General features: G+C 45.6%; 1 protein-coding gene across 7 annotated transcripts in view; it reads right to left on the minus strand.

Annotated features, from left to right (window-relative positions):
- Nucleotides 1-221: 221 nt before the first annotated feature.
- Nucleotides 222-13135, minus strand: part of MAP4K3 (mitogen-activated protein kinase kinase kinase kinase 3) — a 691402-nt gene continuing 678488 nt past the window's right edge. For all 7 annotated transcript variants that reach the window (XM_063918040.1, XM_063918039.1, XM_063918038.1 and 4 more), the window contains 2 exons: nt 4634-4689; nt 222-3545 (listed from right to left, as the gene is read on the minus strand). In XM_063918040.1, coding sequence (XP_063774110.1) covers nt 3458-3545; nt 4634-4689 — 144 coding nt within the window. In that variant the 3' untranslated portion in view covers nt 222-3457. The remainder of the gene's footprint in view (nt 3546-4633; nt 4690-13135) is intronic.

The following is a 13135-nucleotide window of genomic DNA, read 5'->3' on the forward strand; positions in this document are numbered from 1 at the left end:
TGGGGCTATAGAGGAGGCGGTGCAGTGCATCCTGGGAAGAGTCAAAGCTTTAGCCTGTTGGTGCCTTGGATCATGATCCAACTCTACACCCTGATGTTATTCCCTGTGGAATACCAGTGTACCCCGCTGCAGAAATACAAATTTAGGTGCTTAATTTAATTTTACTTTAAAACACAATTGCTGCAAGTTTTAAAATTAATTTAAAAAAAAGCAACAACAAATTGTTAAAAAAAATCTTGTTTATTTTACAATATATACAATCATCAATTTATCCAAAAGCATTGCCACATCAAGAATATACACCATAGACCACCTACAGCTCTTTGCTCTGATTAGTGTTTTGAATGTGCAAAAACATATAAAGGGAACAAAATACAGTTTGTAAAATATACTTTGTACAATGGAAAGAAACTTGTCAACTGTTCGTGTGATGTGCAGAGGTATTCCTTCATCTATGGAGAAAACTCAACTGCCTTTATTAAGCTGGTTACAGATTCATATGAACTACTTTGTCTCTGGAGGAACAATGGTGGATAACAATGAAAGGGTACAATTCAGGCCCTCAAATTTGCCTCATTTGTTACTGTGCATAATGTAATGTTGAAATAAAGTCTTGGGGATAGACTTACTAAAACAGACAAGTGGAGATTTTGTCCATAGTAACCAGACTCTGGGGTATATTCAATTGAGGTTGGATCCATTCCGACATGCATTTGTCGGAATGGATCCGACAAGGGCTATTCAATGCCCATCTCAATTCGACTTTAAAAAAAGTCGAATTGAGATGAGGGACTGGAGAGGGGGGAGACCAGCGGGGAGACAGGGGACAGCCGCGGGCATACGGGGGACAGCAGCGCTGCAGTAGGATGTGGCACAGCCGCCCGACCTCATGGCAGCATCCACCCTGCTCCAGCAAGCGGGACTTCACTTGCTGGAGCTGGGTGGATGCTGCCGTGAGCGGCGGCTGTGCCACATCCACCTGCAGCACTGTGCTGTAGCACTGTGGCCCCCATCTGCCCACGGCTCTCCCCCCTCTCCTCCTCTCAGGTCCCTCATCTCAGTTCGACTTTTTTTTTAAGTCGGACTGAGATGGTTGAAAACGGGGCCAAAACCTGTCGAATTTGGCCCCGTTTCCCTCAGAAGCACGTGAATCCGCAGCTATACTGCAGATTCATGTACTATTCGACAAGTCGAATTCCCTGACTTGTCGATTAAAAAAGCTGGGGACTGAATAGGTCGGAACGCCTTCCGACCTGAAAAAATCGAAAACTGCCGTCTTTTCGACAGGACGGCAGTTTCGACCTTAATTGAATATACCCCTCTGTCTATCATTTTCTAGGATGCAAGAGAAAAGATAGCTAAAATATGATTAGTTACTATGGGCAACATCACCACTTTGTTTTTAGAACCTTTACTAAAAATAATCCCTGGGATTCTCCATTAAGTCAAGCTTTCATTAGGGTTGCCATGTTTAAAATTGGCAAAAAACATAAAAAATAAAAAAGGAATAATAAAAATAAAATAAACAAATGGACAGCTCCTTTGATGCGCAGTCTCCTTTAGTCTATTTGCATGAGGTAGTAACTAAATTATTTTGGCCACAAGTTCACAGGCATCCTAAAGGATGAAAATAAGGCAAAACAAAAAACCACCGGAAAGCTGTAGCAACGAAACAATACATTCTTAGAAAGTGGAATGTTAGAGGTGCGTGTGGTTGAAATGTTAAGCGTTTATCCAAAGTCAGAGGGAACACATTCGGTTCTGGCTTTTTGTTGGACCTATGTACACACATCTATCAGCTCCTCATTTTTCAAAATCTATGGCTGATTCTGCATCTGGTTTACTTGAATACCTCAGAAGGACTGAATGTAAAATTAAAGAGGAACTATCATAAAACTAAAACAATCAAATAGATTATAGTCTAATTAGGGTCAGCAGCTAATCCATCAAATTTGCACCGAGATAAACCACGTTGGGATGTAAGGGCCTTCATCTGCATCTAGCACACAAATACGTGGCCGTTCTTTATTTACACTAAAATTAAACTTCGGAAGCGCTCCTTCCCCTCCCAACTCTGGATTTACTCCAGGCTGAAAATATGGCCTTATGAGTTTTAATTTGTCATTTAACAGCACAAAAAAGAGAAATATAACAGACTGTACAATAGACACCTTTGTTTATCACATATAGAATAACCTCATTATTTTAGAATACTGACTAGGCAGCTGAGGTATCCTAAGTCACAAAAGCAACTGCTTAGTCAGTAAACCACAGGTAGGCTGACTATGTGACAACAAAGTCTGATTAACATTTCTCATTTGTAATATTCAAAAACAACCAAATTGTACAATTGTGACAGTTCCCCTTTAAACAGACAAAACGTGTACATAGATATGGAAAAGGAAATCTTGCATCATAAGTAAACAGGATTTATATATTTACATCTATATATAATGTGTGTGCATTTTGCCGTCCTCCTCACTAAAAACAACAGTAGCAACAAGCAAACAAAGATATTAGTGGCATGAAGCCAACGCATTACACAGTAGTCACTATGGACCTCTGTGGTGCAATGTATTACATGACAATACTTGTGCAAATTTAAACACCAGTGTACTTGCATTAAAGTTAAGGGTATCATAAAAATGCTTACCTCCTCTCTATAGATAACAGTATTTATTTTAGACTTACAAAAAAAATGTATATTGGCTTTACTAAATGACACAGAATAAAAAATACAATAGTGTTAATAAACATTTGTGTTCTTTTTCAAAGGTCCAAGCTAAATAGCTGGACTAGTCGCCAGGCAAATGAGAAGGATATAGATCACATGATAACCGACCCTGCCCTCCTAGCTATGGTATCGGACCAACTTTACATCTGTACAATTAAGACACTTGTATGTCATAAAAGTTTTACTATGTACAGTAGAACATCGGCTACAGGAAGTCTCAGCCACAGCAGGGTGATTAAGAATTAATACTACCTGTATGTGCAAAGATTACAGAATTGTGGATGCAGCACTTATGTGGGAGGGATTTAAGAATAAATGTGTCCATAACACATAGAAGCAATATTTTCCTCATTATTGACTCATGCCACAATAAATTATCTGTATATATAATATGTATATAAAAACAAACACGTGTTGCTGCAGTCTTGTTCTGAGCAGAAGCTGCTCTTGCAGGAATACGGAATCCTGCCATGTAACACACTTTCCACAATTCCAGTATCTGTAACCACATTATTTCAGCTGGACTGAAATGCAGAGTGACCTGTGCAAAGTGGTACAGATAGAATGCTTGTGTTTTGGCTATTGTATCAAACATGCGGTTCTGCAGTTACGAAAATCCTGAAATGCTTTCCCGCAGTTATCTGCTAGCCAACCTTCCTGCCAGGACAGTAGATCCTCAAGCGATAGTGTTACCAGGATGACAGCTCCCTGTGCAATATGAATTCAGTAACTGTTCTCGTGTCCTGCCAGGATATACAGGTTGCTGTTGGCTGTGGGGTTGTCTGTTGGTCTGCTTTCCAAAACAACAACCCTGCAAAAAATGATAACACAAAACAGTCAATCTATACCATAATACCATTTTTACCATATTTTCCGTACAAATGAACTTTCCTATCCAACATTATAATATCTTTAAATAATACTTTCCCTACTTTTTGGACCATGGTTAGGCAACAATGAGATTCCAGTCTTCATTGCCCCAGCCCCCATTATATAAAAGCTGTTTCTTATCATCCTGCATTGTGGGACAGAACTAGCTATGACGACGCGTTTTGCAGTGAATCGTCTCATCAATGCCCCACCCAGATCTCAAGAAACATAAAGCATAATCCTGGAAGGTGGCCTACGTCCTGGAGAGTAAAGCCAGTATGTTGTAAACAGTGGTTGTCCACCTTCACAGTTGAATTTATTTGCCCTTTTTCAACCTACAATTATACAAACGAAACTTTTATGAATTCTATGTTTTTCAAAGCATTTTTATCATCTAGGCCAGTGCTGTGTAACTATTCACGTGAAGAGGCTTGTGCTTCCAATATTACTTTGTGTTGCTATTAAAAACAAATGATGTCATCCAACACAGCCTGCCCTATAGAGTTTCCAGGAAAGCTTTGGGTCATTCTGTAGTTTTGGAGGGCGGCCTATCTATCGGACAGTCATGATCCAGCCATTTGTTTAGATACTCTTGGGTGCTGTACACACACACACACACACATATATATATATATATAGACTAATGACTGATGGGTTCACGATGCAAACACATGACGAAGAATAACACAATTACAGGATTTGTTAGAGTCTTGGGGAGGAAACGTAATCAATAGCATACAGAAGAAGACTGGGGGATACATGGACCAGGATGCCTGACCGCCGGTCACAATACCTCCGTCTGTGTCCTGGACCCTGAAAATCTCGACAGTCGGTATCCCGGCTAAAAAGGACTCGTTGTGCTCGCCCCCCCCCCCCCCCCCCGTCGGCATTCTGCGGCTGGGATCCCGGTAACAAAGCCCCAACCTCATGGACCCATGAACTCTACTGCAGGCAGCAGGTGTATTGATGACGAAGAAGAGTTTCTATCATTATAACAAGCTTAAGTTAAAACAATAGTTACATTATTACCTGTCAGATCCAAGCAGCCGGAATATCCGTGTGTTATCGGATATTTCCTGTGTTATCTATGAAGAGAAATGCATCAGACACATCATCTACTTACAGTAAATAGATGACCTATACATTGTGCTGGAGGAAAGTCATATTGTGTCAAATGAACAGGTCAGGTAATAGCAGTAGTTATGACAGTGTACTCTAGCCAATAAATATATAACAGGCAAGCATTGTGAGTGGGTATAATACCTGGGTACAACGTGCTTAGCTCATGTAAAAGGGTGACAAAAAATAAGATTTTACTTACCGGTAAATCTATTTCTTGTAGTCCGTAGTGGATGCTGGGGACTCCGTAAGGACCATGGGGAATAGACAGGCTCCGCAGGAGACAGGGCACTTTAAGAAAGAATTTGGATACTGGTGTGCTCTGGCTCCTCCCTCTATGTCCCTCCTCCAGACCTCAGTTAGAGAAACTGTGCCCGGAAGAGCTGACAGTACAAGGAAAGGATTTTGGAATCCAGGGTAAGACTCATACCAGTCACACCAATCACACCGCATAACTTGTGATAAACTTACCCAGTTAACAGTATGAACAACAACGGAGCATCAGATCAACCCTGATGCAACCACAATATAACCCTTATTTAAGCAATAACTATATACAAGTATTGCAGAAGAAGTCCGCACTTGGGACGGGCGCCCAGCATCCACTACGGACTACGAGAAATAGATTTACCGGTAAGTAAAATCTTATTTTCTCTAACGTCCTAGTGGATGCTGGGGACTCCGTAAGGACCATGGGGATTATACCAAAGCTCCCAAACGGGCGGGAGAGTGCGGATGACTCTGCAGCACCGAATGAGCAAACACAAGGTCCTCCTCAGCCAGGGTATCAAACTTGTAAAACTTTGCAAGTGTGTTTGAACCTGACCAAATAGCTGCTCGGCAAAGCTGTAATGCCGAGACCCCTCGGGCAGCCGCCCAAGAAGAGCCCACCTTCCTTGTGGAGTGGGCTTTTACTGATTTTGGAAGCGGCAAACCAGCCGCAGAATGAGCCTGCTGAATCGTGTTACAGATCCAGCGAGCAATAGTTTGCTTTGAAGCAGGAGCACCCAGCTTGTTGGATGCATACAGGATAAACAGCGACTCAGTTTTCCTGACTCTAGCCGTTCTGGCTACATAAACCTTCAAAGCCCTGACCACATCCAGCAACTCGGAATCCTCCAAATCACGAGTAGCCACAGGCACCACAATAGGTTGGTTCATATGAAAAGATGACACCACTTTTGGCAGAAATTGTGGACGGGTCCGCAATTCTGCCCTGTCCATATGGAAAACCAGATAGGGGCTTTTACGTGACAAAGCCGCTAATTCTGACACACGCCTAGCTGAAGCCAAGGCTAATAGCATGACCACCTTCCACGTGAGAAATTTTAACTCCACGGTTTTGAGTGGCTCAAACTAGTGTGACTTCAGGAAACTCAACACCATGTTAAGATCCCAAGGTGCCACTGGAGGCACAAAAGGGGGCTGAATATGCAGCACTCCCTTTACAACGTCTGAACTTCAGGAAGAGAAGCCAGTTCTTTTTGAAAGAAAATGGATAGGGCCGAAATCTGGACCTTACTGGAACCCAATTTCAGGCCCAAAGTCACTCCCGACTGTAGGAAGTGAAGGAAAACGGCCCAGCTGGAATTCCTCCGTAGGGGCATTCCTGGCCTCACACCAAGCAACATATTTTCGCCATGGCCCTCATTCCGAGTTGATCGGTCGCAAGGCGAATTTAGCAGAGTTACACACGCTAAGCCGCCGCCTACTGGGAGTGAATCTTAGCTTCTTAAAATTGCGACCGATGTATTCGCAATATTGCGATTACTAACTACTTAGCAGTTTCAGAGTAGCTTCAGACTTACTCTGCCTGTGCGATCATTTCAGTGCTTGTCGTTCCTGGTTGACGTCACAAACACACCCAGCGTTCGCCCAGGCACTCCCACCGTTTCCCCGGCCACTCCTGCGTTTTTTCCGGAAACGGTAGCGTTTTCAGCCACACGCCCCTGAAACGCCGTGTTTCCGCCCAGTAACACCCATTTCCTGTCAATCACATTACGATCGCCGGAGCGATGAAAAAGCCGTGAGTAAAATTACTTTCTTCATAGTAAAGTTACTTGGCGCAGTCGCAGTGCGAACATTGCGCATGCGTACTAAGCGGATTTTCACTGCGATGCGATGAAAAATACCGAGCGAACAACTCGGAATGAGGGCCCATATACGGTGATAATGTTGAGCCGTCACATCCTTCCTAGCCTCTATCAGCGTAGTAATGACCTCATCCGGAATGCTTTTATCTGCTAGGATCCGGCGTTCAACCGCCATGCCGTCAAACGCAGCTGCGGTAAGTCTAGGAACAGACAGGGCCCCTGTTGCACAAGTCCTGTCTTAGAGGCAGAGGCCACGGGTCCTCTGTGAGCATTTCTTGCAGATCTGGATACCAAGTCCTTCTTGGCCAATCCGGAACAAAGAGTATTGTTCTCACTCCTCTTTTCCTTATGATTCTCAGCACCTTGGGTATGAGAGTAAGAGGAGGAAATACATAGACCGACGGGAACACCCACGGTGTCACCAGTGCGTCCACAGCTATCGCCTGAGGGTCTCTTGACCTGGCGCAATATCTCTGCAGCTTTTTGTTGAGGCGGGATGCCATCATGTCCACCTGTGGCAGTTCCCACTGACTTGCAATCTGCATGAAGACTTCTTGATGAAGTCCCCACTCTCCCGGGTGGAGGTCGTGCCTACTGAGGAAGTCTGCTTCCCAGTTGTCCACTCCCGGAATGAACACTGCTGACAGTGCGCTTACGTGATTCTCCGCCCAGCGAAGAATTCTGGTGGCTTTTACCATCGCCACCCTGCTCATTGTGCCGCCTTGGCGGTTTACATGAGCCACTGCGGTGATATTGTCTGACCGAATCAGAACCGGTTGGTCGCGAAGCAGGGTCTCCGCTTGACTTAGGGCGTTGTATATGGCCCTTAGTTCCAGGCTATTGATGTGAAGGCAAGTCTCCTGCCTTGACCACAGCCCTTGGAAATTTCTTCCCTGTGTGACTGCCCCCCACCCTCGGAGGCTTGCATCCGTGGTCACCAGGACCCAGTCCTGAATGCTGAATCTGCGACCTTCGAGAAGGTGAGCACTCTGCAGCCACCACAGGAGAGACACCCTGGCCCTGGGGGATAGGGTGATTAACCGATGCATCTGAAGATGTGATCCGGACCACTTGTCCAGTAAGTCCCATTGGAAGGTCCTCGCATGGAACCTGCCGAAGGGAATGGCCTCGTATGATGCCACCCTCCTTCCCAGGACTCGAGTGCAGTGATGCACTGACACCTGTTTTGGTTTTAATAGATTCCTGACCAGTGTCACGAGCTCCTGAGCTCTCTCTATCGGGAGATAAACATTTTTCTGGTCTGTGTCTAGGATCATGCCTAGGAGAGGCAGATGAGCTGTAGGAACCAACTGCGACTTTGGAATATATAGAATCCAGCCGTGTTGCCGTTACACTTCCAGAGAAAGTGATACGCTGTTCAGCAACTGCTCTCTTGATCTCGCTTTTATGAGGAGATCGTCCAAGTACGTGATAATAGTGACACCTTGCTTCCGCAGGAGCACCATCATTTCCGCCATTACCTTGGTGAATATTCTCAAGGCCGTGGAGAGACCAAACAGCAACGTCTGAAATAGGTAATGACAATCCCGTACCGCAATTCTGAGGTACGCCTGATGAGGTGGATAAATGGGGACATGAAGGTATGCATCCTTTATCTCCAGAGTCCCCATAAAATCTCCCCCTTTCAGACTTGCAATGACCGCTCTTAGCGATTCCATCTTGAACTTGAACCTTTTCAGGTATATGTTCAGGGATTTTAAATTCAATATGGGTCTGACCGAACCGTCTGGTTTCGGGACTACAACATGGTCGAATAATAACCCCCTCCTTGTTGAAGGAGGGGAACCTTGACTACCACCTGTTGAAGATACAATTTGTGAATTGCAGTTAACACTGTTTCCCTCTCGTGGGGGGAAGCCGGCAAGGCCGTCGGTGAGAGGGCATCTTCTCAAAGTCCAGCTTGTATCCCTGAGACACAATATCTATTGCCCAGGGATCTAACAGGGAGTGAACCCACTTGTGGCTGAACTTACGAAGGCGTGCCCCCACCGTGCCTAGCTCCGCCTGTGGAGCCCCAGCGACATGCGGTGGATTTTTGTAGAGGCCGGGGAGAACTTCTGTTCCTGGGAACTAGCTGTGTTGTGCAGCTTCTTTCCTCAGCCCCCGCCTTTGGCAAGAAAAGACGCACCTCGGACTTTCTTGTTTCTTTATTAGAAAAGCTGCATTTGATAATGTCATGCTTTCCTAGGCTGTGCAGGAATATAAGGCAAAATATCAGAATTACCAGCTATAGCTGTGGAGACCAGGTCCGAGAACCCTTCTCCACACAATCCTCAGCCTTCCATATGCCTCTTAAGTCGGCATCATCTGTCCATTGCATATTCTACAGGACACGTCAAGCAGAAATCGACATAGCTTTTACTCTAGGACCCAGTATACTCATGTCTCTTTGGGCATGTTTTATATATACATGTCTCTTAAGACAGCATCTTTAATATATATATCTCTATATATACATATGTATATCTATATACATACTAGGGTCTCAATCTTTGCTGATAAGGTACCTGTCCACGCTGCCACAGCGCTATAAAACCATGCCGACACAATCGCCGGTCTGAGTAGTGTACCAGAATGTGCACGCTATCTGCAGGATCCCTGAGAATAGCTGTTACGTCAGGGCTACCTTTTGGGCAAACGTGACACCCTAGGGGGAGATTCCCATCATATCCTGGCCCTAGTGGGGAAAGGATACTGCCTGAGAATTCTTTGTGGTTAACTGCAGTCTCTTATCTGGAGATTCCCGCTCTTTTTCTTCATGAGAGGAGGGAAATTTACCTCAGCTTTCTTCCCCTTAAACATGTGTACCCTTGTGTCAGGGACAGATGAGTCATCAGTGATATGCAAATCATCTTTTATTACAATAATCATATATTGAATACTTTTCTGCCATTTCGGCTGTAACTTTGCATTATCGTAGTCGACACTGGAGTCAAACTCCGTGTTGATATCAGTGTCTATTATTTTGGATAGTGAGCATTGAGAGACTCTAAAGGTCTCTGCGACATAGGGACAGACATGGGTAGATTTCCTGTCTGTTCTCTAATCTTTTGTGCAATAAATTCACCTTAGCACTTAATTACACATATCCAAACAGGTGTCGGCGTTGTCGACGGAGACACCCTCTCACACACATATTTGCTCCATCTCCTCCTTAGGGGAGCCTTTTACCTCAGACATGTCGACACACACGTACCGACACACCACACACTCAGGGAATGCTCATCTGAAGACAATTCCCTCATAAGGCCCTTTGGAGAGACAGAGAGAGAGTATGCCAGCACACACCCCAGCGCTATTAACCCAGGAATAACACAGTAACTTAATGTTAACCCAGTAGCTGCTGTTTATATTGATTTTTGCGCCTAATTATGTGCCCCCCCCTCTCTTTTTACCCTCTTCTACCGTGTAACTGCAGGGGAGAGACTGGGGAGCTTCCTCTCAGCGGTGCTGTGGAGAAAAAACATGGCGCTGGTGAGTGCTGAGGAAGAAGCCCCGCCCCCTCGACGGCGGGCTTCTGTCCCGCTTTCGTGTACAATTTTGGCGGGGGCTCATACATATATACAGTGCCCAACTGTATATTATGCCAACTTTTGCCAAAGAGGTCTCTAATTGCTGCCCAGGGCGCCCCCTTCCTGCGCCCTGCACCCTACAGTGACCGGAGTATGTGGGTTTAGTGTGGGAGCAATGGCGCACAGCTGCAGTGCTGTGCGCTACCTCATATGAAGACTGGAGTCTTCTGCCGCCGATTTCGAAGTCTTCTTGCTTCTGTCACCGGTTTCTGTCTTCTGGCTCTGCGAGGGGGACGGCGGCGCGGCTTCGGGATCGGACGACCAAGGGTGCGATCCTGTGTACGATCCCTCTGGAGCTAATGGTGTCCAGTAGCCTAAGAAGCAGGACCTATCTTCAGTGAGTAGGGCTGCTTCTCTCCCCTCAGTCCCACGTAGCAGAGAGCCTGTTGCCAGCAGATCTCTCTGAAAATAAAAAACCTAACAAAATACTTTCTTTTTAGCAAGATCAGGAGAGCTCACTAAGTAGCACCCAGCTCGTCCGGGCACAGATTCAAACAACTGAGGTCTGGAGGAGGGACATAGAGGGAGGAGCCAGAGCACACCAGTATCCAAATTCTTTCTTAAAGTGCCCTGTCTCCTGCGGAGCCCGTCTATTCCCCATGGTCCTTACGGAGTCCCCAGCATCCACTAGGACGTTAGAGAAATAATATACTTCCCAGTCATTCCCACAATGGGGTATATTCAATTGCAGTCGAAAACTGCCGCCTGACGAAAAGACGGCAGTTTTCGACTTTTTAAGGTCGAATCCTGATTCGACCTATTCAAAGCTTTTCGACAAGTCGAGGAATTTGACTTGTCGAAAAGCATGTGGATCGGCGGAATAGCTGCCGATCCACATGTTGATGTCGAAAACGGGGCCAAATCCGACAGGTTTTGGCCCCCTTTTCGACCATCTCAGTCCGACATCACAATGATGTCGGAATGAGATGTGACCCAGAGGCGGCGAGGGAGGGGGAGCCGCAGGGAGACGGGGGGACAGCCAGCGGGCTTACAGGGAGATAAGCGCTACAGTAGCGCTGCAGCTGGATGTCACTCAGCCGCCCGACCTCACGGCAGCTTCCACCCGGCTCCAGCACGCTGCTGGAGCCGGGTGGAAGCTGCCGCGAGGTCGGGCGGCTGAGTGACATCCTGCTGCAGCGCTACCGTAGCACTGATCGTAGCGCTGATCTTCCTGTATGCCAGCCGGCTGTCACCCCGCGGCTCGCCCCCCTTCTCCTCCTCTGCGTCCCATCTTAATTCGACTTGAAAAAGTCGAATTAAGATGGGGATTGAATAGGGGATGTCGGATCCATACCGACAAATACATGTCGGAATGGATCCGACTTTAATTGAATATACCCCAATATCTTTTACCAATATAAAGTCTCTTGTGTTTTATTATTATTTTTCCCCATTTTGTTTATCTACAGAGTGGTGCTATTTTACGTGCTAAGAAACCACTGTGACTTCTAGGGTTTTTCTATTTTCTTTACTTTATTATTACTAAAAGGAGGAAGATAAGAATGAACAATCACTAACCCTTCAACCAACTCCACTGTTGCCTCGACCTCATTCCCAAGCTACCTGCTACATAATAATCTAACATAGCACAGCAAGGTGAGTGCTTTACATAGGAACAGAGAATTTCCTACCTCACAACTCTGTACCAGCTTGAACAGGGGCGTGGCCTCACAGGAAACGCTGTGCCCATAAGCCATGCCCCTGTTTTCGTCACTGTGGGGGCATGACCAGCGCTCTGGGAGCTGTTGACCATGTCCCTATCTCCATGGAATAGACTATTTACAGTGACAGAGGGCCTCCCAACATTGAGGCCCATGGGTGGGGTGCCTGAAAAACGTGACTCCCACCAAACTCTGGACAGTTGGGAGGTATGGAATTTGGTGGCAGAGAAGAACCACCTGGCCCATCTAGTTCCTTTCTATCAGTATGGAGGGGGAGTAAAAGTACAAAAACAAACCAAAGCCATGAATTGCCAAATTGTATTTTTTGTTCAATTTATTTTGAGTATTAATACATTATACAGAACTGCACATCTTCTACTTTTAAATATTATATTAGAATGTTATGAGTTCCATGACCTGTACAAAAGCACTTGTTTTGGATTAATATATATTCTGATCCCAATAAAACAAAACAACTACAACCCTCCCTTCAAGTACCCACGTCATGTGTTTGAGGACTTCTTTCAAAGCGACCATGTGGAACAATGACTGGCAGGTTAGCTATTCTCCTGTGTATGAATAAGAAATAGAATGTAACAGCTTTGCACTGTTTGGGCTGTACTGCATACCTGGCTTAACAGACTGCATTACTGACCCATATGCCAGCAGCTAATAGGGCTAGACTTTGTGTGGAGAAGTAATATCGCACCCCCCTCCCCTCAATGGAATAGTCAAACCCATCCCCACTGCATCTTACCTTAGTGGGTAACTACTGGTCTGGGGACTTTGGCACTTTGGTGTGACATCATAGCTTTGTGCTGAAGTACCACTGTAATGCTGGCAGGAAAGAGCTGCAGCTTCACAGGTAAGAAGTTGCTGTCTGCTTCTCCATGTCAGCGACCAGCGCTCCGTATAGGGTCATTAAAAAGACTATATACTGTAGGTGACATTATGACACTTACGCCGTCTTTTAGGCTATACTAACCATTGGCGACCATGGCAACAGCTTAGGTTCACTTAATGGTACTGCTGGTCCTGGATGTGTCATCTATTACTCTCCCCATC

The sequence above is a fragment of the Pseudophryne corroboree genome, chromosome 4 (assembly GCF_028390025.1).
Source record: "Pseudophryne corroboree isolate aPseCor3 chromosome 4, aPseCor3.hap2, whole genome shotgun sequence".
Classification (NCBI taxonomy): Eukaryota; Metazoa; Chordata; class Amphibia; order Anura; family Myobatrachidae; genus Pseudophryne; species Pseudophryne corroboree.